General features: G+C 48.5%; 1 protein-coding gene across 3 annotated transcripts; it reads left to right on the top strand.

The window, feature by feature from the left end:
* The first annotated feature begins 1,320 nt into the window (after window positions 1-1,320).
* C26H6orf89 (chromosome 26 C6orf89 homolog) lies at window positions 1,321-25,391 on the top strand. 3 transcript variants are annotated; one of them, XR_003988572.1, is made up of 9 exons: window positions 1,321-1,398; window positions 4,795-5,002; window positions 6,189-6,354; window positions 17,539-17,693; window positions 18,032-18,153; window positions 19,643-19,769; window positions 20,196-20,319; window positions 20,837-21,121; window positions 21,885-25,391. XR_003988572.1 is itself a non-coding variant. In XM_030465445.1 (8 exons), the coding sequence occupies exons 2-8, from the start codon at window positions 4,814-4,816 to the stop codon at window positions 20,920-20,922; spliced, it is 969 nt and encodes a 322-aa protein (XP_030321305.1). In that variant the 5' UTR covers window positions 1,321-1,398; window positions 4,795-4,813; the 3' UTR covers window positions 20,923-25,391. The 3 variants fall into 3 exon arrangements, 2 of the variants coding, with proteins under 2 accessions (XP_030321305.1, XP_030321304.1); XM_030465445.1 differs by having other exon boundaries at window positions 20,837-25,391; XM_030465444.1 differs by lacking the exons at window positions 1,321-1,398; window positions 20,837-21,121; window positions 21,885-25,391 and adding an exon at window positions 4,331-4,453 and having other exon boundaries at window positions 20,196-20,826.
* The last annotated feature ends 1,804 nt before the right edge of the window (window positions 25,392-27,195 follow it).

The raw sequence follows: 27,195 nt of genomic DNA, 5'->3' as shown, positions 1-27,195 counted from the left end.
GAAGGGGTGGTAGTTTTGGGGTACCTCTGTTTGCTCCTTCACCCAGCCTTTTACTCCTAGAAGCTTTTGCCACATTTTTTTAGGGCTTTCCCAAACTTTTTCAAGGGGTTTAACACCCCGGGGGTGGTCACTGCTTCTCACTCGAGCTGTGGGAAGAGGCAGCCCCAGGGAACTGGGGGGTAAGTGGGGTTTGGGGGGGCTCTGGGAGAGGCTGTGGGAGGTGTTTGGGGTGGGGGGAAAGGGTTGGGGGAAGGTTTTGGGGATAAACCAGGGACTAAAGGGTGCTGGAGGAGTTTTAGGGCCCCTGGGGGATGTTCTGGGTGCTGTGAGGGTCTTTGAACCCCCAGGGGTGGGATATTGGGGACACTGGGGGATGTGTTAGGTGCTGAGGGGGTCCTAGGACATCCAGGGGGTGTTTTTGGGGACACTGGGGGATGTGTTAGGGGCTGAGGGGGTCCCCAGGACTTCCAGGGGGGGATCCTAAAGCCCTTGCAGGATGATTTGGTTGCTGATGGGGGCTTGGAGACACCGGGGGATGTTTTGACTGCTGGGGGGTCCTAAGGCCACTCTGGGGCTGATCTTGGGGACACCAGAGGATGATTTGGTTTCTAAAGGGGGGTCCTGGGGACAAGTAGTGGTTGTTTTTGGTGCTGAGGGTGCTAGGATGACTGTGAGGAGATGCTGGGGATACTGGGGGATGTTCTGGGTGCTTTGGGGTCTTTGAACCACCAGGATGGGGTCTTGGAGACCCTGTGGAATGTTCTGGGTGCTTTGGGGTCTTTGGGCTACCGGGATGGGATCTTGGGGATACTGGGGGATGTTCTGGATGCTTTGGGGTGTTTGGAATACCAGGATGGGGTCTTAGGGACCCTGAGGGGTATTCTGGGTACTTTGGGGTCTTTGGACCACCAAGATGGGGTCTTGAGGATACTGGGGGATGTTCTGGCTGCTTTGGGGTCTTGGGACCATCAGGATGGGATCCTGGGGACCCTGGCGGATTTTTCTGGGTATTTTGGGGTCTTTGGACCACCAGGATGGGGTCTTCAGGATACTGGGGGATGTTCTGGGTATTCTGGGATCTTGGGACCACCAGGATGGGGTCTTGGGGACCCTGGGGGGTACTCTGGGTGCTTTGGGGTCTTTGGACCACCGGGATGGGGTCTTGGGAAGCCTGGGGGATGTTATGGCTGCTGTGGGGGGGGGGGGTTCTTGGGACCACCGGGCTGCGTTCTGGGTCTCCCCATCCGCCGGTCCCGGTTCGGTGATTCCCGGGCCCATAGCGGAAGCAGGAAGCGGCGGCCCAGCCCCCGGCCCAGCCCCTCGGTTCCGCCTCCATCGCGGGCGGGAGGAGCCCGGTCCGGGCTCTGCGGAGCGGGGCAGCCGCCGGGCGGTGCCGGGGTGAGGCCGGGGGCGGCTGAGGGGGAGGACGGGGCGGGGGGTGAAGGGAGAGACGGGAGGAGGAGGGGGGGGGGGGGTCCCGGGGCACCGGGCCGGGCGGGATTCGGGCTCTGCCGTGAGCCCGGGAATGGGGGATTAAAGGGAAGGGGGGGGGGCTCAGCGGGGCCTCTGCCAAAGGCCCAGCTGCGGGGGTTGTTGTTTTCTGCTTCAATTTCTTGACTTTAAACCCAAAACAAACCCAAGAAACAAAACCCAACCACAAAACAAGGCCCAGTCCGGAGCTGCTCTGCTGGGAGGGAAGCGCAGGCGATGCCGGGGGTGCAGGCTGAGGGCTGGGACCTGACCCCCTCAGCAAGGGAAACCTAAAGCAGCTGAGGAGGTGTTTTTATTGTTATTTATCTCGCTGTTTCAGGTTCCCCAGCAAGGTGAGCGAGGCTTTGGCTTTTTTTTTTTTTTTTTTTTTTTTTTTTTTAAAGCCTCCCTCATCAGATTTGTCTCTAAACACTCAGCTTCCTCTGAACGCCTCAGGTTGGAGGGGGAGGACTGAGGGGAAAACCCTTTGAGGCTCAGCCCCAGGGCTGCTGAGGTGTGGGGAGAGAAATGCCCCTTCCTCCTGGAATGCCGAGGTTCCTAAAAAAAACATAACTGGGATCCTTGGTGTCACAGCCTGGGCTGGGAGGGAGAAAACTCATCCCAGTGTGTGCCTGGGGGTAGGGCAGCCATGGATGGACCTGTGGGTTGTGTTGTGGCGAGAGGAAAAGGGAATAATGGGGGTTAGGATGGGTTTTAAGGGCTTCATCTGTTCTCAGAGTTAGGTGGGAGCCTAATTCCTGATTTCCTAGCTGGGGAGGTGTCTGGGTGTTGAGTTTTTCAGGGAGCTGCCTGGGGATGCAGGGGTTACCTTCCCTTTGAACACCAAGGGGGAAGAGGAGAGGGATGCAGCATAGAAGGAGAGTTCTGTTTGGGAAGTGGGGAAGTCACCGTGTTGGTGACAGCATTTCTGTTGGGATAAAGTGTTTTAAGTGGTTCCAGGCTGATTTTGCAAGCTGGCTGAATCTGCTGGAGTTTGGCATGGGATTGCTTCACAGGCAAAAGCTGTGGCACGCGGGAGGCAGAGGAAGCAAGATAACCTTTCAGACCATTGAGCACACACCAGTTGCAGTGTCAAGGCAACTAGAGTAATCCTAAAAGCTGAGAGAAAAAAAAAAAAGGCATTTAATATCCTGCAGATGTGCTGGCTCTTGCTTGTTATATGAATCAGGGTATTACATAAAGGGAAGAGCTAGTAAAGCAATATATTGTTTTTATAGAGCCCAAGTGCGTGCCAGGTGCTTTACAGACAGTAAGGAAAGGTCCCTGCCTTGGAGAGTTTACAATCCATAATGAGTTATTATTGATCAGACCTGCTTTGGAGCAGCTCAGGTGGTAAGATCTGGGACAAATATTTGCATGGAATGCAAGGAATGTCAGTAGAAGAGGGCCAGGAGCTAATTAACCTGGCAATGTAGTGCAGCATGTTCTCATTGTGTGCTTGGGGTTAGGTTTTAATTTGGCATTTTGCTCTTTTGGTGTTTCTAAGGCTGTGGCTAGGAATTTGACACTGCTGTTACTATAACATCTGACATTAACTGGGTTGGATGCTTAGGCAGCTGCTGACCAAACAAATAGGGATTATTTTTCAGCTGGATAATTTTCCTGATCTGGTTCACCATGTGACCACAGAAATAAATCTGCAAGTTGATCCTGGGGGGGAGGTGGTGGAGATGAGCTGAAGCTGATAGTGCTGTTGGAAGGTGTTTGGTTTGGGGTTTTGTTTTTATTGAAGCTACACCTTAGCTTTGCAGAAGAAGAGCTTCAAAAAATTCCATCACTTGAGTTCTTCTTGTGGAAGAAGCCCATGGTTTATAGAGAGAGCTGGCTGCTAGTTCTTTAAAAGCAAATAGAATTTCAAGCTTGGTTGCCTAATGAGAGCATCTTATGTCTTGATATATGCATTTATGGCTGATTTGTCCTGTGGGAGCTGCCAGAACAAGTTAGAGCAGAGCAAATCTCAGTTTAGGAAACACATTATGCAGTGCTTGTCAGCTTGTTCCTGAGTGAGCAGAAGGGATTTGTGCTTTTAGAATGCTGTGAGGTGTGTGCAGAGATCTCTGTAAACAGTTACAGAGCTTTTGGAGAACAGCAGCAGAGGTTGTGGAGCAAAGTGGTGGATTTGGTGAAGCCTCACGAGGTGGTTCCTGGTGCCAGGTGGTACTTTTGGGGCAAAAAAGGGGACAGAGGGGCCTGGTGTCCATGTTTGGCTGTGAGCTGGGCACATCACTTGGGTGTTCTCTGTGTTGGCTCCTGCTCTGTGCTCTCAGGACAAAGCATTGCTAAACTCTTCAGAAAAGAGTTTGGGTTCTCCCAGTTTAGAGTTTTCTCAGCTCAGAAACCAGAAGCAAATCAGGAAGACCTTACGGATGCTTTTTCCTCAGCAGTCCTTTTCCTGAGCCTCATTTTCCACACTGGTTGCTTCTCTTGCAGTTGCTTTCCATCTTTCCAGTCCATCTCCTGCTCTTGCTATGGGGAGGCTCTGCCTTTGTGGCACTTCTGGGGGTTTGGCATCTTCATGTTAACTTGCTCCTAGGTGTGTTCTTCCAAGTGTCCCCATTGAAATGTCATGGTGGGAAATAATTTGCTGTCAATTGGTATTTTTGTCTCTGATTCTTGCTGGGCTCTTTGGTTATGTGCCCTTTTTGCAGGGGAATGACCTGCAGGCAAACTTGTAGAGGGACCCAGGAGCTTTTTGTTGCCTTCAGAGCAGGCTGCTCTCAGGTTTCTATTACTCAATAATCAGCTGGCCTGGACATAATGTTGCGAAAATTTAAACAAATCGTAAACTCTTGAACTTTGCCCCACACGTCCTGCTCATTTCTCTGTCCCGGTCCTGTTGCTGACAGAGGGTTTCATGAAAACAAATCGATGTTAAAAGAAGCCACTGAAGTCGGAGTGCAGGAGGGCTTAGCCTGGCTGCTGTGTGTGCTGATCAGCTTTGTGCTGCTGGCTCTTGTACTCGGTGAGCAATCCCTTTATGGGACAGATTCATTTGGAATGGATGAATAAATGCAGTTTCATTGATTCCTGGGAAGCTCTGCTCATTTACATAATCTCAGCCGGGGTCTTCTCTTGTCAGGAAATTTCACGGCTTCTTGCAGTCCCCAGGAGATACTGAGGCAGCAGAGACTGTTAGAGCTGCAGCTCAGTGTTGTGCCTTTGGCTGGAGATGGGTTTGCTCCAGACAAGTTTTCCTTCTTGCCTGGATCTTGTGAGGTTCCTGGGATCTCTCTGGATGTGCTGGGGTTGAGCTGTAGGGCTGCTGTAGGGTGTTTGCTGGTAACCTGCTGCTTCTCTCCACAGGGATTCTTCCTGGGAGGCCATGGAGCTTTCAGCCAGTGAGCTCAGCATTTATGACAAGCTCTCAGAGACCATTGATCTGGTGAGGCAGACTGGCCACCAGTGTGGGATGTCAGAAAAAGCCATTGAGAAGTTCATCAGGCAGCTCTTGGAAAGGAATGAACCCCAAAGGGGGCCTCCACGGTACCCAGTCTTGGTGGCTCTCTACAAGGTAAGGTGACTTTTATGCAGGCACAGACCACTTGAGGGTTGGGTTCTCCTTTTTCCTTTCATTTACCATTGTGTTTGCTTGATGAGTTTTTAATTTTGTTACTTAAAAAAGCTGCAAAGTGTATCTTCCTTCCTTCCTCCCACGAGCTGGTTTGAAAATGGAAAGCAGTTGACTTAGATTTGAAGTTGTTCACATGTGTTGAAAGTTTAACATGTCAGCACCTTCCCCTCCTTAAATTATTAATAATGAGACTTGGATTGATTCTTCAGGCAAAGATTCCTGAGGAAAGAAGGAGCTTCTTACAGTCCAGGGATGAATAACGACCTAGGTTTTGTTTCTGGTCTTGTCACAAGCTTCTACCTGGTCTTGTTCTCCTATAAAGTTGTTGCCATGATGCTGGAAAAATGTTTTGAGACCCTTAACTAAAAGACACCATGAGAAGTTTTCAAGTGGGGCAAAGGATGATGTTGTTAGGTAGGTGGGAGGTGTTTGCTACAAGGAGGAAAAACTTCCTGCTGACATAATATTCAGAAATATTTTAGTGTCATCTTTACAAAACCATCACAATGCTTTCTACTTACAAAAAAGCCCAAGCTTTCTTCCTCCCATCCTTTAAAAAGCTGTAAAACAAGGCAGGAGAACAGGAACCTGGAAGTTTGAACTGTCAGCTTCTGTTCTTGTTTTAGTTGTTGATTCAGATTGGCTTTGCCCAGGGGGAGAAATGCCTTCGTGTCATCTCTTCAAGGCTTATTTGGGATCCTGGGATGGAGGAAGGAGCTGGTGCCAACTCTGCCAAAGTGTTTTGAGGCTTGACAGCTGTTTGCAAAAAGCCTTGAAAAACCTTGTGTAAGAGGCCTGGCAGAAGTGCAACCTTTTGTTTGGTTAGGTGGGAGGAATCGGAACTATCTGCAGATAATCCTCCTGGCTCTGGTGCTGGATTATTTGTAATGCCAAAGGAGAAGAACAGAGCTGTGTGGCTTGGGTTTGGCTTCACCCTTTGGACAGCTCTCTGCAGAGCTGTCACTCAGTTTTATCAAAAACAACTGAATGGGGACTGACAGCAAAAAATCTGGGTGTTGGTCACCCAGCCACAGCCCTTTGGTACCTGCCAGGAGGTGTGTCCTGGTCTGAAGACACACCAGCTGGCTGCCCTCTCATTAATTACACACCTCTTTTTCTCTCACAGGGCCTGCTCACCCTGGGCTTGGTTTTGCTGACAGTTTACTTCATGATCCAGCCCTACAGCCCACTGCCACCTGAAGCTCCACTCTCCAGAGCCCACGCCTGGGGCTCCCTCATCGGTCACATCCGGCTGCTCTCTCTGCCCATTGCCAAGAAGTACATGCTGGAGAGTAAGGAAATGATTTCTCTGCTGTAACATAAGTTAACCAAGTTAAATACCAGCCACACAAATCAGCTGAGTGTCTCCCAGAGCAGCAAATAACAACTACTACTGGCATGGCACTGTGGCTGACTCTTTCCCTACCACTGTACTTAAAAATAGCATCCTGAATTCTAGCTGGGGCTTTTTCCTTTCCATGCACTGGGGGTGAAGCATGTTTTATCTCTACCTTCATAATTTTGTTCTTTTTTCCTTGCTTATAAGACCTCTGGTGTTTTTTCTTTCATAAGTGTTCTTCTTCCCCTTAAATCTTTTTACTCCTGAGAATCACACCTAGATAGCTATGCTGAGTAAATGGCACTATTTCTTTTTTTTTAAGTGGGTTTGGGTTTTTTTTTTTCTGAATAAGCAAGTAAAAACAGTTTGTCAGCCAGTTTCTGGTATCTGTGAGCAAAGTGTAGAAACCTCAGCATGTGACCTGGGTTTAAGAAAAAGTCATTTTTGCCAAGTGGCAGATTGGGAAAGGGCTGCAGGCTCGAGCTCTGGCATTTGTAGCATTAGCATAATGTGAAGGGTGATGTGTGTGAGGAAGCCAGATAAGAGGTTCCCTAACAAGGTGGTCCCATTACAGGAGAGGAAAAAAATAGGTTTTCCTAGGCTGGCATAATAGAAATGGAAAAGTTTGAGTATTTCTCACTCCCAGTGAATCATTTCCACTGACACAGAGCACTCAGTGGACTCTGCCTCCTTGATAAAATACAAAGACTCTCAGCAGTGATAAAGCTGGGAATTATTTTGAGCAGGGATGTGGCACAGTGTTGCTCATCTGTCAGCTCCCTGTACCAACAGACTCCTGTAGCCAAACCCTGAGTGGGTTTATATTTAGCTTGGGCAGCTTGGAGTTTGGTTCTGGGTCTGGTTCTGACCTTTCTGCCAGAGCTAAAAAGGCCACCCTGAAATGCCAGCCCTGCTTTCCCTTTGTGTCTCCCTTTCTTCCTCTGACACGTGGGATTTCTGTTGGTTTGGGGTGGGATGGGGTATCCCCATTGTTTGGCTCCTTCCTTCAACATGAGGATCTCTCAGAGGATGGAAAAAGAGAGGCAAAAAGATGGCATAAAACAGCTTATCAGCTGCATTTTGGCCTGGATATGAGTGTCTGCTCCCCCCTTTGCATGGAGAAGGAAGCCAATGGTAACTTGGGTCTGTTTAGTGAGATTTTTGTTCAGGAAGTTGATGGATTCTTCTTTAATGGTTGAACTCAATGATCTTGAAGGTCTTTTCCAACCAAGGTCATTCTGTGGTTCCTTCAGCTGCTGCAGGGTCTCCTTGGATGGTGAGAGCCCAGGGGGTTTTCCTTGGGACAGCAAAAGGTTGATAGGAGATGGACTGCCTGAAATCCTGAGGATCAGTAAGAGAAGGAGCAAATCTGGGCTGCTGATGGGAAAAGCAGCTGAATGGGGAGAAGAAAGGGAAACATCCAGAGGAGCAGGGGAAAAGCAAAGGATGGATGGAGGGAAAGGATGTGAGGTTGTTTAAATTCATATAAAATCCTTCATGGCTCTGTGAGTCCTGGAAATCTTTGGAAGTGATGAGCAACAGGGTGGGCAACAAGTCAGCTCTAGGGAAAGGAGGGAAGTTACAGAGGGGATGAGGCAGTTCCCACTCTTCTTTTTCCAATAGTTGTGGTGGAAACCACAGCACATCCCAATGAACAGATTTGTTAGGGATGGCTGGGATAAAGTTGATCCAGCAAAAGGAACTGGATCAGACCCTGGCTAATTGAATGAGAGAGTGTAGCACCCAGGCTGAACCTCTGGGTGGGTTCCTCTGGGTATCCCTCATGTTCTGCCTGTCCCAGTGTCTGCCTGTCCCAGTGTCTGTCTGTCCCACCAACACTGCTGTCAGCTTCACAGCTGGCTGGACTGTGGTGAAGCCATTCAGCAGGGATCTGGAAGAGAGAGTTTGGTGGTGCAGGACTTCATGGTCTTCCTCAGCCCTGCCTGGTGCAGGAGGCAATGCTTTGCCCTGAGTTTTGGCCTCGTTGGCTGCTGAAGGGAAGGGGTAAAGCTGCCTCTTCCCCTCCTGTTTGGGCATTAGAGCTCAAGGTCAGGAGGCCTTGCAAGCAAGTGTAGCATTCCCCAGTGCATCCTTGCACTATGCAAGAAGGCAGAGCAGAACACTAAGCAAGGGACACAAGGTACAGGCTCTGCTTCCTTTTTCCTGGTATATGAATAATATTTTTTTGTTGTTTTTTTGAGGGGGCTGAGGATAGAACTTGGAGCATTCTGTGCTCAGGCAGCAGTTCAAATCCAGCTCAGGCTGTTCTTGTTGAAAGCCACCTGTTAGCAGTTTGGAGGCTGCTGTGGCCCACCAGCAGTGCTGGCAGATGTCCCCTGGCCACACAGCCCATGATGGTGAGGACAAAGCTCATCCCTGGCCAGGCTGGGTGGTCCAAGTTGGCTCCCTGGGCAGGCAGGAGCAGGTTGCCTGCGTGGGGCTGTGGTTTGGGGCTGTGCTGTCCCCCCTGAGCCTTCTCAGGGAGTAGTGGGCTTGGGGCAGCTTTCCTGTTGCTGGGGTTGCAGGTTGGAGCCTGAACCCCTGGGAGATGTGGGCTGAGCAGCCAGGTTTGTGTTGCAGAACAAGAGGAGCTTGGATGCCTGGTTTCCCCTGAGAAGGAGAGTGCTGGTGAGGCTTTAGGGGGAGGAACAGAGGACAGGACACTGCTCCCCTCTCCTCCAGCTCAGGGTGACCTCTCTTCACCCTCATCTTCATCCTCATCCCTTCCAGCCCAGGAGCCATGCAGTGGGTGACAAGGGCTGCCTGTCTGGCAGTGGCCGTGGGTGGACCTGTGAGCAGCTGAGGTGAGGAGCAGTGTCCACAAAGCTCTCTCTTGAGTTGAGTTTGTAGGATGAGGTCCAAAATAAATTTCCTTTTGCCTGTCCCTCTGCTCTGTTGCTTGCCTGCTTTCTCCCCCAGATCAATTCCCAAATTAAAAGTGGTGTTCTCACCCTTTGTTCCTTCAGAGCTGACTCTTAGAACCTTGGGTTTGGCATCTGTGCCTCTTTTTCAGCTGTCCCTTCAGTTGGGGAAAAGTTCTGGGGAAATAGGGTTTGCATTTGCTCTTCCTGACCTGGTGTTTACACAGAGCTTGTGAAAGCCCTGGAGCTGGGTCAGGCTCCCTGCTCCAGGCTGGGGGAATTCCTCTCACCATCCCAGCCTGCAGCTTTTGGCTGAATACACCAAAATATCAGGGAGCCCTCAGGGGGTTTACAGACCTTTGGGCTCTACCTGTTGTAAGGAACATGGATTTTAGGTTAACTGAAGGTTTTGTAGTGAGGTTCCAAGGAGGAACCTGTTGAACCTGGATTTATTGTTCTCCTCTGGCAGGCTGGGATGGACAAGTCACTCCTTCTAGGTTACATTTCTTCATTTTAGGGGTACAAACACTTCCCCCCTGCAGGCATTAGGGGGAAATATAATGAGGTCTCAAAGCCCATAGTTATAGGAGCTAAATAACAAAGGTTTTTCTGTCTTTAACAGAAGTCTTAAAACCTCAGTGGTGGTCACTCTGCTTGTTTATCAGTGGTTCTTCCCTTCTCAACTGCATGACATCCTTAGAGCTTTGTATTTAAAAAGATTTATATCTAAATACAAATTTTGATGTCGTGTTGCCAGCTGGATGATAACTGTCCCCTGGCCACAGCACTGACATGATAAGCAGAGCATGATGTTGCTCTTACATTAACTTTTTACATCTGCTCATGGTAAGTTCAGTCAAAAAAAAACCCCAAAACCCAAACCTCAGCAGAGCCAGGTTGGTCAGTGGTGAATGGGCTCAGTTTGCAGGCTGTACTGAGAGCAGGAGTTTTTAATGACCTTGAGAAAAATCCAAATCAATAATGAGATCTGCTCCTGCCCATCCACACTGGGTCAAAGTCAAGCAGATCAGAAGCTGCTCAGCACCCCTGAAACCAGATGTGAGCACCCCAATAGCTCAGTGTCAGAAAAGGGACCCCAGCTCAGAGTAAACTCCTTGTGTTAAACACTCCTTGTTGCATAGACCAGAAGGGCTAAAAAAAAAAAACCAAAAAAACCCCAAAAAACTTTGTTTATGGGTTTCATACTTAATTTATTTTAGAGAAAGGAACCCTGCTGGAGGAGCTGTGTTTAAGCAACACCCCATAACTGGGCTGTCACTGTCATGTCCCAGTTGTGGGGATGGGTCACAGCAGTGGGTGACAGGGAGAGGACAGCAGCCCCTTGGCTGCCCACCTTCAGCTTGCCTGGAGGCTTGCCTTGGCTACCAGCCAGCTCCTGCTTTCCTTCTGATCTTAACCCCTTGCAGGCAGCCACCACAGCCAGATTTCTCTCCACTTCTCACCCCCCTGCTCTCCCCTCTCAGCCCTGAGGTTTGTTTCTGCTTGGCACAGCTCTGTGCAGGAAGGGAGCACCCTGCACCTCCTGCCTGCTTCCTGAGCTCAGTGTGGACTCAGCACCCAGGTACCCAGCCAGCTTCTCCCTGTGGGTTTTGCAGCCCCCACTGCTGTGTTCAGCCCCACATGAGCCCAGGGAACACAGGGGGCCCCCTCTGAATTCAAGGGCTGCACAACAAAGCTGCTTGGGAGGCAAAGCAGGGGCTGATTTCTAACTTCTTGCTGCCTTCAGCCTCTTGCAATGGATCTCACTGTTGGGTTTGTGTTTCTTTTTTTTTTCCTAAGCAAAATGAAGCTGCTTTGCTCTTGTGTTCCTGCAGAGTCTCCTGACACCCTTTCAGGGGGATGGAGGATTTGGAGGTGCATGGGAGTGGGATGTGGCTCCCTCCCATCCCTGGGCAGCTGCAAGTTTATCTGATCTTTTTGTGGGTGATGTGTGTGTAAATAAACCTTTTCTAATATAACCTGAGAGTGACCAACAGACACCTGTGTTGGCTGGTTCAAAGGGAAATTTAAAGAGAAAAAACCAAACCAAAACATAAAGGCTGACTTTGCAGTGCTGAGTGGTGCCAAGCTGCTCTCATATACTGCTTTACTTTGGCCTCTGTTCAGCCAGGAAACTGTTTATTTGGATTTGCTGACAGCAAACTAACCCCAAACCACTGTGGTCATCCGGAAGGTGAAAAACTCTTCCTTTTGCTTCTCTATTTTGACTCCTCCAGAATTTGTTTCCCCATTTGCAGAGCAAATGAATTCTTGCTTTGGATTTGCATCCCTGGTGAGTGTTCCACACGTGGCCTGCATTTAGGTTGCATTTGCAGGGCCCTGCTTGTGACTGTGACCCAGTCACATCCCACCTTTTGCAGACTTGCATGGGGCAAGTGGCAGCAGCTGGGAGGGATTTGTTTCCCAAGTGTTCAGTTCCTCTGGGCCAGGTTGCAGCACAAGCTCTCTCACAACCAGGGGTGCAGGCTGGAGAGGACTTTGGAGGCATTCCTGACAGCTTGGTCCCTGCCTTCAGTTGTCTGGATTGAAAGGTTCAGATTTCTCCTGGAAATAATCCTTTTTTTGCCCCAGTGGACTGTGAGTTCCTGTTGGGCTAGGCTGAGCAGACTGGATTTCACAATGTCTGCTTGGATCAAAATGGTTTTCATGTTCTGCTAGAGGTTGACTAATCACCCCAGGGTTGTGTGACCAGCCTTTACCCATTAGTGAAATGAAGGAGTAATTCCTAGAGATGTTGACTTTTCACTCAGAACAAAAATAAGGGTTTTTTGGATGGGTTTATTAGGTGTTATCTGCTTGTTAGCTGTTCCTAAACATGCCATGAACCAGACTGCAAGGCAAGTACTTATTTACATCCTCACTGTGATGCATTCCTCAAGCAGGACTTCCACCTTGTAATTAATAAGAATTCCTTATGATTCCTCCCTGACTGACTCAAGAACCATCAGATCAACCTTTGACATGACAATATAAATGATCAAATTCATTTTAGTGAAAATTTTCAGCAAGATGGAGCTTGGGAAACATTTCTGTTGCAACCAAGTGCTCTGAATGTCTCCTTTAAACTGTGCCACAGAGTTAAGTACAGAGCTTCTGATTTCTACATCTGTAAAGTAAGAATGCTGAGGTTTACCCATGGCATGGATTGTGATCCTGAGCTGCTGTCTGGATTGCTTTGAGTGTTTAAAATGCTGGATTTATCTGACTCTAAGGATATAGTATGTCCTGCTGGACATGGCAACTTCCAAGCTGTTTGCTTGAGGAGTATAAAATCTGTATCAGTGATCCTGATGTGGCAAGTGGCTTGTCACATCTCAGGAGCAACCTGCTGTCTCTTTGGCTGTCAAAGCAGTAACAGTGGATTATGAGCTGCAACTTGAAGGTTAAGGACTGGACCTTGCTAATCCCTGTCTTTTAATTAGTGGAAAATAGCACTGGAAAAGCCAGCATCTGGAAAGGAGGTATTTCCAACTGGAGAGCTGCAGCCCTTCTGTGGTGGTGGCAATTGGACAGGAGAGCACTGAGGTTCTTGTGACCCTTTTGTCACTGGGGATCTTTCAGGTGGGATTAAAAAGCTTAAAAAGCTCTGCCTGATGTCAGCCATAAAAACCAGTTTGTGGCTGGGCTTTTGCTAGAAAAAAGAATGGAGGAGCTAAGAATCCCCCAGGCTTTGGGATGCACATCTATGGGGGGGTCCCTTTGCTGAGGGACACTGATGTGTCACATCACATGAAAGTGCTCACAGAGAGCAGAGGATGGGCTGAGATCTTTGTCTCTTCCTTTCAAAGATCTCTTGAGATCCACCTTGAAAACTCCCCTGACTTTGACAGATGTGCAGCTGTGGGGAGACAGTGTAGAAGTGGAGATCAGCATCTTCTCCTTGTGGGATGGAGCAGGTGGGAACAAGGTTGTGGCTCTCAGAACTGCCATAAAGGAGTCACTGGGTCGGGTCCATCCCTATCCTGGCCTTACCTTTGAACTGGTCATGCTTTTGGAGGTTCACCTGCTCCCCTACCCTGATCAAAAGGATTTTTCTAGTTCCTGGTGGGATCTTGGATCCTGTGAGGGACAGTCCAGAAGTGTAGTGAATGTAAATGTGCATTTGCAGCCAGGGTTTGTACAATGGACCTATTAAAAAGGACAGAGAAACATTTTGTGAGTATTCAGTGCAGAGGGCAGTCTTCCTGGAGAGCCTTGAGTCCATCCTGAGCATCCTGAAGCTGCCTGACTACTCCCAGCCCTGGTCCCTGGTGAGGGAACTGGGAGGAATGGGGAGCTGTGTCCTCCATGGAGGAACCAGAGCTTTGGAACCAACTTTTGCAGATTGTGGAGCTGCTTAGTGTGTCAGGCAGCCCTCTGGGGAGCTTGCTGCTGATTACCATGGGGGATAGCAACAAACTGGGAGGACAGAAGAGCTGGAGGGGGTGGAACTGGGAAGTCCTGGGGGACTCCCCCTTCTCCTGGCCCAGACTTCCCTCTGCAGACCCAGCTCTCCCCTGCCTGCTGGAACCTTTTTCCTTGCAGCCTTGGGAAGCTGCCTCACACCTCCAGCTCGACAGGGAGGAGGTTGAAGGTTTTCAACACTTCATTAGGGTCTGGAGCAGCCCTTGGCTCCAGGTGTCTTTGCTGGAGCAAAAGGTCCTCCTGCTGCAGGGCTTCCCTGTGAACCTGCTGCAGGGGCAGGCTGAGATTTCGCTTTCCATATGGTCCCTAAAGAGTCTCAGGGCTGGAGCTGAGATCCTGCTCTCAGATCTCTGTGGGCAAATTGCCAGAAGTTTTATTGTTTCATTGCAATGGGCAGGAGCAGGGCCAGGTCTTGTCAGAAACCTCTCTGCTTCCAATCTGCTGGTCCCCACCCAAGCATCTCTGGGGCTGTGCACACAGACACACAGACACACAGACACACACACACCCCTCTGTAATTCTGGGGACAGCCAAAAAACTTGGGAGATCCTCTGTGAAAATGGGCAAGAAGGGCGGGGTGCTCATTTTAAATTGGTTGTAAATTGAAAATTATTTTTCTGCATAGTGGAAAGTAGAGTCATAAACTCCTCCTGCCATTAATCACAGATGGGTTTTAAGGCAAGTTGTTATCTCTTTGTCTGCACTGTGTTAGCAGCTGCAAGTCCCCAGCCTCTGGCTCTGCTTGGAGTTACCTGACACAGGAGGAGACAAGAAAAAAAAATTATAGAAGAACAAAATGACATCCTAGACCATGGCTCTGTTCAGTAAGGGAGAAGTATGTATTTGGGGGTTGCTCTCAGTGGTCACTAAATTCTAGTTTTGTTTCTCAGTGGAAGTAATACAAGGATAACAAAACATCAGTGGTGAAAGGAATCTCCTGCTCCAGGATTCATTTATCTCAACACCTGAGTGAAACTCTGCTTCCAGGGACTGAAATCACAGCCCCTGATTTAACAGGGGAGCTGAAAGTAATGTCCATCTTCTTTTTTTGGAGTAGGATACCTGAAATCTGTCTCAATAAAACCTTCATAGCAAATTTCCTTGTTCAAGAGAGCTGTTCTGTGGGTAGAGCTGGGGTTCTGCTTCAGAAACTCCAAGCTGCTCCTCAAAGAGGGGGGAGAAAGCCTGGAGGAGAGGCTGAGTCCTGGGTTTGTGTCAGGGCTGCAGCTGCTTTCCTGTGCCCAGACTCCTCGGGGATGGCCACACACCCCTGGTGCTTTGGTGTTTGTTTGGGGGTGAGGGATTGGGACCCAGCAGGGTTGTGCTGGGATGAGGAGCACATCTTTCTGCTCAGTCTCAGTGTGTGTGTGTGTGTGTGTAAGCACAGACAGCACGCTCCACTTCCACCAAAATAATCCCCCAGGGTGTCTGGGCAGGGTGATAATGTAAAAGGAATGCAGGGAGGGGAATGGAGAGAAGAGAATGAGCATCCTTGGGAAAACAAACTCTGGCCCCCAGTGTCCATACCCACTCCTCTGCACATGGCTTCTTCTCCCTCCCTTCCTCTCTTCTCCCTGCCTGTACTTGTCATGCCAGTCACACGTGTGCTGCTGCACAGACTTAACACCCTCAACAATAAATCTAAAAGATTAATTACAAAAAAAAAAAAAAAAAAAAAAAAAGAGCAAACAAAACTCCCCCCCCAACCCCACTTTGCAGGGTTTGAAATGCATCTCCCCCACCCTGCTCCGCTTGGGTTATTCATGGGGAAAAGAAATAACCTGAATCCAGCAATTGAGAATGCAAATAGCTCAGCTGAAAAGAGGAATCAAGCTCTAGACTGTCAAGCTGATTAGCAGCCTTTTGCATGGGGTGCTGCCCCCAGAGAAGATTTTGGGATGACTTGAGGTTTAATGTTCTGGGATGAGGTTTCAAAGTTTTGCCTGGAGAGAAATCCCAGCACTGCTGCTCCCTGGATGAGGAGAGACCATAAGCAATGTCCTCTTGTTCTCCTCCTGGTGAGGTCTCTCAGCCTTTTGTTTCCTGTCACTGACCAGCTGGGGTTTGTGAGTTGAGGTTTTTGTTGTTGTCGTAAAATCGAAGCTTTCTGCAGGCAAAGGGAACAAAGATTTCCTTTTTTCCTTTACGAGCAGGGAGGGAAAGTACTTTGGAGCAGTTTCTCATGGGACTGGGGTTTTACCCTGGCAATAAGGGTTTTACACTTTGTTTTGCCTTTTTCCTCCCTTTCCCTAAAAGCAGTGTAGATGAGTCTTCCAGAAAGACCAGGAATTATATCCTGGTCTCTTTCAGTTCAGATCCCAGCAGTAGGGTGGGAAATGCAGCATTTGGGAGTTGACTGGAGATATTTAGGGAGGGGGAAAAAAGCAAACTGAGCCCCTTGTTATGTGCTAATGAACCTAAATCCTCTGTAATGTTCCTCATTGTCTGTTGCAGATGTCAGAGGGAAAAATAAATCAAGTTTCCTGTTCAGTGCTGCTCATCAGTTACATGTGCAGGAGTGGGGCTGGAAACCACAGTGACAGTGACAGGCAGGCTGCATCCAGGGGGTTTTCCCCCTAAAAAGCTCCTGTGCATCCTTATTTCCCGACTTTTCCAGAGAGGTTTCTCTTTCTTCTCCCCTTTCCCATCCCCTCCATTTCCCAAGTGGGTGAAACATTCCTTCAGGAATGTTCAGGACAGGAGCTGTGCTGGTACCAGACAGGGTGGGTCAGGACAGATTTCTGGAGGTTCTGTGTGAGGTGTGTCCTGAGCTTTGGGTTTTCCCTCACCCACCCTGGCAGATCAGTGTTTTTGGGTGGGTTTAGTGCCACTGCCTGAGTTAAACATCTCCAACAGGATGAAGGCTGCAGAACCAGGGGTGTCACTGCCATGAAGCTGGAGCTGTGTCCTCTTAGTGTGGTGGTGGCTGCTCCTCTGGACCTGAGAGTAGAGAAATGCAGGGGGGGGGTTCAGCATTACTGTTTCTTGTCCTGTTCATTCAAGTCTCTGCTGTTAATGTTTGCTTTTTTGTGGTGGGAGGCTGTTCAGTAGGAGGAAAGAGGTGTAGGATATAGGGGTTAAGCAATGGTTTCCTGTAAAAATTGAATTTCTGAAGCTGTGAACATGTGCAGTGTTCATTCTGGGCTGGTTCAGCTGATTGTGGTGCAACAGCAATTTCTGGAATTCAGAATGGGTAGAGCAGTGGGCCAGGGCTTTCTCATGCTGGGACTTTTTTCCCCATTTCATCTTCAAGTCAATGCATGGGATGAATGAAAAGAGCAGCAGCACTTCTGGGTGAAATCCCCCATTCCCCAGCATCTTCTGCACATCAGAGAGGGAACAAACTTTGCTCTTAATTAGCACAGAGGTTGTGATTTCAGGAATGCCTGAAGGTGTTTGTGGCATCAGTGCTAACAACAGCAGAGTTAATCTTTTCAATCTGAATGTGTTTGGGGTTCTTTTTGTCTTCTGGGTATCTCCTTGGTGACTTGTTGGGATTCCTTTTGCTTGCAGACTTGTTTCAGTTTAATTGCACTGTATTTAGTGGTGTATAACAAAGGGGTGACTTAGTCTGTGTGCCTCACATGTACACAGAAGTGGAATTTCCATAAAGTACTCCCATTTCTGACAACCCTGGGCCATCCAGAATCTTCAGCCAGGGCTGGAAATGTTCTGTGATGAGTTCCCTGCCCTGGTGAAGCTTGGTTTTTTTTTTAGTAACTTGCAGCCATTGGTAGGTTTAAGAAATCTAAACATGAAATGTTAGGGATAATGAGTTTATCCTCGAGTCTGTCTCCTTTCAGCTTAATTTTTGGTCTTATTAAATGTGTTTGTCTTTTTTTCCTCCCAAGAATGCCAGGACTGGTGGGCAGCAGGTTGCAGACAGAACACTTCTACACTTCCTGCAAACTGCACAGTCTGTTCTGCTGTGAAAAGCCTTCAGATGGTGACAGACTTTGGAGAACTATCAGAAAAGCTCCAGAGGTCTCAGCCTTTCCTGATCAAGGTAATGCAAGGATTTGTAAGGCTGGGTGATTAATCCAAACTCTTGAACAGCACCAACCAAAGAGCCCTGCTCATTATTTTCAAGCACAAGCTGCTGATTGAGGTAGAATATATGCCTGAGGTAGAATAAATATCCAAGATATTTAGTTCTTTAAAGATGTCAGGGGGTGAGAGGCTCACTGCATCTTTAGCAAGTTATTCTTTGACTAATTAGCATTGTGGCTGCAAACTTAGCAATCTAGATAGCTGTAATTCTGTGATGTTCTGTAGGGGGTGGAAACAGGAGAGGGGGAGAACCTCAAGTGCACAGCTTTCATCTTTTGTTTTGTGTCATTTAAGACAGGGCAGCATCTTTCCTATGAAGAACTGAAGCATTTTCAGTCCCAGGACCCAGACCTAGCAGAGGTTATAATAGAAGAAAATTCAGCTGAATTGTGGAGCTGCCCATTTTTCTTTCCCTGGTGAGTCAAAGACAAAACATGTGATAGATGTGTACATCCTTTCTCAGGCTCTTTGCTGATATAAACTACCAGGAGCTGGCAAAGCTTCACTTGAACTGGAGGGAAGGGCAGCAGGAGTGGATTGGAGTCTCCTGCCTGCCTGCTGGCACTGATTTCATCCAAGGAGAAGACTTCTGCTCTAGAAATGGGGTGTTGTGGCTGGGACTTCACCTATTGCTCCTCTTAAAAGACAAAAATATCCCCATGGCTGCCATCAGACCACATGTTAAGCATCTGGGCTGTGGTTTGGTCACCTGAGGCAATTGGTTTGCATCTCCAGTCACCTTGGTCTGCTCAGTGGAAATGGCTCATCAAGAGAAGAGGTGTCAAAACACTTTAGAAGTTCAGAAAACACAGAGATCCTGCAATTTGTGTCTGGTCTCATGGAGGAGCAGTGGTCAACCCTAATCCTTGTCCTCTGCTAACTGTCCTAAAGCCTTTAGCATGGCTGTAAGATACCTGAACAGCTCAGAGCTTCCTAAGATTGCAGAGCAGCCCAATGTGTTAGCCAGGTCTGTTCACGTGGGGAAGAGTCAGGAGTAAGAGAATCACAGACTTGTTCTGGTTGGGAAAGACCTTTCAGATCATTGTGTGCAGCCATGAACCAACTCTACCAACCCAATTCTACTGAGCCTGGTGTTAAACCAGGTCCCTCAGCCCCACATCTCCATGGCTTTTCAACACCTCCAGGGATGAGGATTCAACCACCTCCCTGAGCAGCCTGTGTTTAATGACCCTTTCAGAGAAGAAGTTTCTTTTAGGATCCAATCTAAACCTTCCCTGGTGCAACTTGAGACTTTTTGGCAATGTGGGAAGGTGCATCCTGGTGTGGAGCAGGCACCTTGGCACCTTTGGACAAGCCAAGGGGCAGTGTCCAAGCAGGTCTGGAGAAGGGCATGGTGGACTCTGTGCTTTGGCTGGCTGATGCCTGGGTGGGATCTTGCTGGATTTCACCACAGCACTGGTGGATAAATGAGCAGGAGCAGAGAAGTATTCATCATCTCAAACCATTAGGCAGAAATGTAGCAATAACAAGCCCCATGCTGCCTTTTCCAGTTGCATTCCCTGGCTTGGAGAGTTGGATTTGGATTCCCCCTGCCTTGCCATGAGGTTTCAGTTATGGTTGCAGGCAGTGCCACCTCTGGTATAATGAGTGGGTCCAATTAATGACTCAGATCATTTTAAGGACAGAGGGAAATGAAGTTGAGGCATCCATTGGGATCTGTTTCCTGTTTACGTGGTCCTGCTGCAGGTACTGAGAGGGAACTGTGAAGCAGCACAAGTTTAGAACCTGAGAGGTCAAATTTTGCTCCTAGGGGTGAGCCTGTCACACTTTTAAAGAAGTATAAATATGTGTTAAGAATTTTAATCTTTAAAAAGCAGCCTTTGAATGCAAAGCACTGTCACTGTGTGCTATTCCTTTAATGTGGGTTGCTTTTGTTTTGTTTAGGAACAAATCTGTGAATAAAACTCGGATTCTGCAGGAATTTTTCCCCACTTCATCTTTGCTCTCCTTCCCCAAGACAGTTTCCCTGGAGAGCTGCTTCCTCATCCGACACCCAGATTTGGGGAATAAGGTGAGAAATTCATCCCAGAGCCTCTCTCTCCTTGCCTGTCAGGAGGGGGCTGTCTGTTTGTGCACAGTGGGGCAGAATTGGTTGAAGAGCTGAGTTTAGGAGCTGTTCCTGGCAGTCTCACCCATTCTCAGATACCTCCTATGGAGAGGTTCCACTGAAGGGAGTGACACCTCAGGCTTCTAGCCTGGCCCATGGGGGGTTTTTGGGATTTTTGGGTATGGAGGGCTTGCATTGCCTTGGACAGATGAGGAAGAGGAGGACCCAGCATACAGCTGACCTCCTAGGATCTGCTGGTAGGTGGGAAGGAGATAAAACTGGGGTTTGTGCTGCCTCTCCTTGCTGCAGGGCAGCACCTTGCCCCTTGTTTGATCAGACAGAGGCAGGAAAAGCTGGGAAGGTTTTTGAAGTGTTCTCCTCTTCTCCTAGAGCTACAGTTTGCACAGCCTCTTTGCTGTTGGAAGTGGACAGCTCACCCTGACTGTTGTACCTCTGGAGAAGTGCAGAGGACACTGTGAGATGTTCAAGGTGGAGCTGGAAGCTGGAGATTTGGGTGAGTCCTGCTTCCAGCTGGCTCTTTTCTGGCTGATGCCTGAGAAGTTGGTGTGTGCCATTCCCATCTCCAGACTGGTGTGGCCCTGCTGGTGTAGAGGGGAGATTTGGAACTGGGATTGTGTCCTGAGACACAGCCAGTGGGATACCCTGAGATCCTAGACTCATCAAGGTTGGAAAAGACCTCTTAAGACCATCAAATCCAACCATCAACCCCACACCACCATGCCAACTAAACTGTGTCCTGGAGTGCCACCTTCACCTGTTTTTGGAACACCTCCAAGGGTGGTGATTCCACCACATCCCTGAGCAGCCACTGCCAGGCCCTGAGCAAAACCAGTTTGAAAACTGAACAGGAGGAGCTACAGGAGACACAGTGCTCTCTGCTGGGTGTTCCAAACCCAACGTGACATTGAGGGCAGTGTCTTTCCAAAGAGCTTCTGCATACCCACATCATTTGTCAGCAGTCATTAAGCATGAATTTACCTAATACAGAATTTCCATTTCATCTTCCAAAGGTTTTGCCAGCCCAGATTACTGGAGGATGAGCTTCATGGCCAAAGGGACAGAGCCAGCAGTGGTTTGTGATGGAGCTGCTGAGTAAGGACAGTGGGGTGGGAAATGACCAAGACAAAGCAACATCTTCTTCATGGGGCACCTGGGGCAGGCAGCTTTGCCACCCTGCATGTTTACAGTGTTTTAAAATGACTGTTTTTTCCTGACCCTCGAGGTAATTCTTTGCCTTTCCTCAAATGTATTCTGGGAGAAGCTCAAGCTGTTTGTGACCTTCCTTATCCCCTCAGGTAAGCCCTAGGTTTGCAGCAAGGCTTTTCAGAGGGATTTCTCTGGATGAAATTCACCTTGTGTCCTTTGTGGATTATGGCACTTCTGAAACTACCTGGGGAGTTTGGGAGTGGAGGGGGTGTGTGACATTTCTGTGTACATTCCTCCTGAGGAGGAAGCTTTGGGCCTGTCTTGTCAGGCCAGCTTTGTAAAGGGAACAAATTGGTGATGTGTCCAAACTCCACCCCACCTCTCCACCACATCCATAGCTGTGTGCCTCAGCTGTGTGCCTCACAAAACCAACCTTGTCTTTGTGCTCCATGGAAAGGTGCAGAACCTCACCCACTGCATCATTCCTGTACCAAAAGGATCAGTTCAGGCCTCTTCTTTGTGTCTTGTAATCCCTCTTCTGCAGTTCTCCACCTGAAGGATGTGAGTGAGTCAAACAGTATCTGTGCTTTTTTTGCCTCACTTCCTTTCCTACAAAAATCCAAGTTTCAGTGGTGGTGCAGTTCTGGATGGAGATGTGAGAGTGCAGCAGTTCTGGATGGAGATGGGTCTTGATGCAGAGGAACTTTGTACAACTTTTCACCTTCTCATGGTGCACCCTAAAGACCAGGGCTGCACAAACATCATCAACTCCATGCTCTGAGAGGTGCTGCCCCCTTTCCTGGTCCTGGGGACCTCAGGGAGCACCTGGGAAGCTTCTTCACCCCTGGCATTTTATTTTTTATTTTAATTTATTTTATTTTAATTTTTTTTTTTTGCATCAACTCTTTCCAGACCCAAAACTCTCTTCAGAAGGAACATTGGTTTTTCCTGAGTCCTTTCCAAGTTGCCTTCCCATGCTTCCTGTTGCTTGAGCTCTGCTTTCTCCAGTGCCCTGAGAGAGGCTCAGTTTCAGGGCTCGCAGGCTGCGGATGCTGCCGTCCCTTCCAAGTCTGATCCTTTGGGTCTGGTCCTGCTGTTGAAGATGGTTTACAGATGTCTCAGGCTGAACTCATAGGCCAGGGCTGGGGTTCAGGACATACTCTCACACTTGTTAATATGGAATTGGGAGGGGTTTTGGTTACAAGCAAGTTAACTCTGTTCTCAGGAGCGAGAAGCTTTTCCTCCGTAAATACTTTCGGTACACGTAAAAAATGACAGCTTGGAAAAATGTCTGTCCAGCCTTTGCTTCTGAGCAAGACCAGGAGAATGAGAGCAAAACATCATCCTAATCTTGTTAAGATCTGACAAAAGCTGCCAAGTGGGATGACCACGTCTGGCTCCTGTCCAAGGATAAAGCAGAGGGACAGTTCCTGCTCCAAAGAATTCAGTCTGAGGCCTTGACATTACAAACATTTCTATGCATAATCTTTGTTTTTCTCCTGCAACCCCAGCACCCATGTGAGTCTGTGTGCCTGGCCCTCAACACCTGACCAACACACACCAGCTCTTGGAGAACCAACAGGGGAGAGCATGACTCTGTCAGGACAGAAAAGGACTAATTTAATTTGTAGCAAAATATTAAAGGGAATTGGATTAATAAGGCTTCTGCTAGTATGGTGAATGCTTGGGGTGTGTTTTACACTCTGACACTACATTCAGTCTTGTACATGCCAAGAGTCACACACCACCCCTCTTCCTCTTCTTAAAGCCTGGGTCTTAGTTAATGGAAATTTGGGAGTTTGGTGATGGCAGAATTAGTGCCTCGTTGGTGACTGTTGCTGTTTACACTTGGGCAGCTGCTGAGGTCAGTTCAAAGGCTGACAAGGTTGCTGGGTTTGTACCTGATCCCTTTCTGTGAAGGGTTTGGTGAGAGGTGCACAGGGAGGGAAGCTGCTGGACCCATTCTCCCTGAGCCTGTGGGTGCACAGCCTGGTGATGCTGCTGCTTCTAAGTGCCCTTGAATGTAACTTGTAAAGAAATTGGAGACAATTCTCAAGTGTCTGTCTGAAATACCTGTGTTCCCTGAGCCACTGTGGCTCACTGACTCCTTTGGGAAGAAGCTGAGAAAATGGATCTATTTACCTGGTTAGATCTGGGGGGAGGGGGGGAAGAACAGGGGCTCTAGAGTAGGTTTGTGCTTCTTTAGCAAAAGTTCTCATGTATTGCTTCTCTCCTCCACAAAGAGTTGCAGCTGGTTGGACAGAAGATGGTGAATCTGGACTGTTTGCAGAGCAGCTTTCCAAGTGCACTTTATGGTCTCTGCATAAGTTTCCAGCACCGTGTCCAGGCAATACCTTGCATATGTCCCAGCCTTGCTCCCTTTGGAGTTTACATCATTTGTTTTTATACTTCTAGTATATTTTCTCTTCCTCTTCCCAAAAGCTGTAAGGAATTAGCTGCTAAACTAAAACAGGAGGGCAATTCTCCTGCTGATAAAGAGCCAATTTTGGCCCAGGCTGCTGATGAGGGCTGAGCCCCAGTCTGTAGCACGGCTTCTGGAGCAGCTTCTGTCTTCTGCTGCCAGAGAAGTAGTGCTGACACCTTCTGCATCACACCCTGGGTGAGGAACTGGGATGGAAAACTCAGAGGTGAGGCCAAAGTGACAAAATTAGGATGGCCAAAGGGAGGTGGTGACACCTCAGCCAAATAGCTGCACGTGAGCCCTGGGTTGTGTTCCTCATCCAGGGCTCACGGAGCCCTTGGAACAAGTACAGGAGGATGGGGCTTCCCTAGAGAGCCTGGTGGCTCCTGGTGATCTGCTGAGGCTGAACTGGGGGGAAATGTGGCTATATCCTGGTGATGGATGTGATGGGATGAGTGGCAGAGGATGTGTCCCACCATGATCTCCTTCACCTCCAGGTTCACTTCAGCACTTGTGTATCCCTAAGCCAAGATGATGCTTTGGACAATCCCCCACTCACCATCCATGTACACATCCCAGCTTTTGAAAATCTCTTTGTGTGCTTCAGAACCTTTTGTCTGTCAGCTGAGGGATGGACTCCTGCTCACCCACCAGCCCAGAAGCTGCAAAGCTGCTCTGAAACCACAGCAGTGAGGTGCAGAAATGGGTGCTACCCCAGAGCCCAGGGGACAGAGAGGCACAGGAGGTCATTTCTTTCCTTGTCAGGCTGGAAAAATGGGCTGCCAGGCTCAGCTGGGCAGGAGGATCCTGGTTTAAAGCTGGTTTCCAAAAGCAGAGCTCATTAACCATTGCTCCCAATCAGTCCTGAACTCAGGGTAACTGAAAGGAGGAGAAAGAAGTATTATTATTTACTTCAGTACCAGGAAATTAGCATTCCCTACAGGAGCCAAGCTGCCAGTTTCTGTGGTATGGTTTTTGTTGTTTTGTTTTTAATTTTTAGCATTTTTTTTCCTTCCATTCTTTTTGCTGTTTTGTTTTTTTTTCCCCACTGGCATCACATTCATGAATTCCCCCAAGGAGACTCTCCAGATCCCAGCCTCGAGCTCCTTTGGAAACACCCTTGGAGAGCTTTCTAGGGTTGAATTTCCTGGGATCCTGGAACCTTTCTTTAGCTTCTCCTGCTGAGTTCTCCTGCTGGAATGCTCTGGCTGGGCTGGATCAAAGCACCTCCCTTCCCTCCTGGCTCCCAGCATGGGAACACCCCGAGCAGGAGGAGGTGATGAGCAGGAGAATATCTCCTCATTGGAGAGATGTGCTCCAAAAATTCCAACACCTCAAAGATGATCCTCTTGCCTTTAAACCCTCCTGTGTTCCCAACTGCTCTGAGGAGTGAATTTCCAGGATTTGCCCAATCCCAGGCTCATGGATTCAGCCCCAAGGGACTCTGAGGCCATTTCAGTGGGGGGTGCACAAAGAGTTTTTGCTGCCTGCAAACCAAACTTCCTCCTCTTTGTAAATTTGCTATGTGGAACTCTGTATATTCCCCTCTTCAGGAAACTCCTCCTTGTAAAGGACAGATTTACTGTCCTGCTGAGTTAAACCAAGGGAGATGCTGGGACTTCCCTCTTTGCTTTGGAGACTCAAACAAAGTGACAGGTGATTTATTTTGAACATTTTCTCTGGGGGGGGAAGGGAGGCATCTCCTAAAGGCTCAGGGGTGCTGGGAAGTCAGGCTATATATGCATATATATTCTGCTCTATATGCATAAAGACTGTTTCAGTGCTGAACACTATAAATCCAGTGGTGGATGAAAAAAAGAAAAGAATGTAAATATGCACTTAATGCAGAATTTTATGGACAGTCATAATTTAATATATTGCAAACTTTGTAAATACTTGGGGAAAGCCTGTAAAGTGTGTAAATAAATGAGATTTGTATGTAAGAAGAGAAAACCAAAAGTTTTTACTTTTTGCAATTAAATACAAGTGTTAATGCACCTTTTCTGCTTTATTTTCTTTTCATGCTGCATGATGGCCACAGAAGGGTTGTTGAACCCTTTGTAGGGAATTTATTTTTTGGTTTTTAAGTAGAAATGTCATTTGAAGTGAGAAGGCAAAACACTTTTGTTTGGGAAGTGTCAAAAGAAACACTTTGGAAAAAAGTTTTGTCAGTTTTAGCCCGATTCCCTAAACAAAGCTGATTCACCAGCTCTGCCTGTCCTTCCCAATAACAATCTTTGTCCTTCCTTCAAAATTCAGCTTCTTTCAGCCAAACCATGAGAGGAGCAGAAGATTAAGCTCCTCCAGAGTTCATAAAAACAGACAAGGAGAGGAGAGAGAGGTCCCAGGACACCGTGGTAGCCTTGTTAGACACCAGAGGAGGCCCAGCTGAAGACCCTCAAGATGTGAGTCTGTAGAAGACCAGGCTTGGTCCCTGCTGGGGGATTTGTGTTTGGAGGGCACTGTCCTGAAGCTGGAGCTTGGGGACCCCCTCAGGTGTCACCCTGTGCTGAGGTCTCTGGTTCCCCAGGGCTGTGGTCGAGGGGTTGGTCCTGGAGGGAGCAGGAGGAAAGCCACATTCCTCAGACACTTACCTAATGCAGGCTGCACAGCAGCTTCTCAGCTCCAGGGTGGGGTTTGGACCTGGAGCTCTTCCTCTCCATGGCTCAGACATTGGTCACTCCAGGAAGAGCTCTTGGGGCAGGTTGGGGGAGTTGAGAAATGGCCCTGCACCCCTTGGCCAGCAGCCACCTCTGACCTTGCTGAGGGAATCTGCTGTTCCTCAAGTGTCCCCACCAGCCCCTTCCCTGCCTCTGATTCCTCCAGGGAGGATTTTAGCCCAGATTTTAGCCCAGATTTCAGCAGATTATTATTTCAAATATTCATGCAAAACAAGTGAGGTTTAACTGTCCTCTCATATGGAATATTACCTTGTTTAAGAAGCAAACCTTGTTCATTGTATACAACAGTACTTGAAACTTCAGCATCTCAACGTCCACAATGAAAACACAAAAGAAACACTAATAATGTATTTTTTTATCATGTGTATTAATAGTTTCAATAAATACAAGACCACAGAAGTAGTTTCATCCTGTGTGAATGCCCCATGAGCCCTGGCTGTCCCATTTTTCTGCACTCTGGTGCTGCCAGGTTCAGGATGCTGCAGTGCCAGGGCTGACCTGGAGCTTGGCTCTTCCTCTCCACACCAGGAGCTGCTTCAGGGTCTTCAGCCTAAGGTCACAGCAAACTGGTGACAGGAATTGGAGCCTTTCCAGATGTCCCTGCAGGGCTCCAGAGATGGGGGAGCTTTGGGAGGTATCTCGTGATGGAGATGGGTTTGCCTTGACCCAGACTCCAGGCCTGCAGGTCCCCTCAGCAATAAATGGGAAACTTCTGGTTTGAGAGAACCCAGTGAGATGTTGATGTGAGACTCAGACCCTGCCTGCAGAAACTGTTGGGCTGCTGAGTGGATGGTAAATCCTGGACCTAATGAAGAAGGTGATCTGCAGAGGTAAGAGATTTGGGGGGGCTGTGGGGGAGTTACTGAGGCCAGAGAGGTGATCATGGTCCAAAGCAGAAGGAAAAATGGCAAAGTGTGGCCTGGGGACTGAGAGGAGGAGGCAGAGCCAGCAGTGTGGGATTAACTTGGCTCTGCTGGCCAGAGCTGCCCACCCCTGACCCTTTCTAAGAGGCTGAGTCCCCAAAGGCAGCTCCTGGAGCTGAGCCTGGGTGGTTGCACAACAGCAGATGGGGAGGAAGAGGCAGCAGCAGGGCTGGGGGGGGCTCTGCCAGAACCCCCCA

The sequence above is a fragment of the Calypte anna genome, chromosome 26 (genome assembly GCF_003957555.1).
Source record: "Calypte anna isolate BGI_N300 chromosome 26, bCalAnn1_v1.p, whole genome shotgun sequence".
Classification (NCBI taxonomy): domain Eukaryota; kingdom Metazoa; phylum Chordata; class Aves; order Apodiformes; family Trochilidae; genus Calypte; species Calypte anna.
Note: the sequence above shows the minus strand (reverse complement) of the source record. Positions and strands in the feature narration are given on the sequence as shown.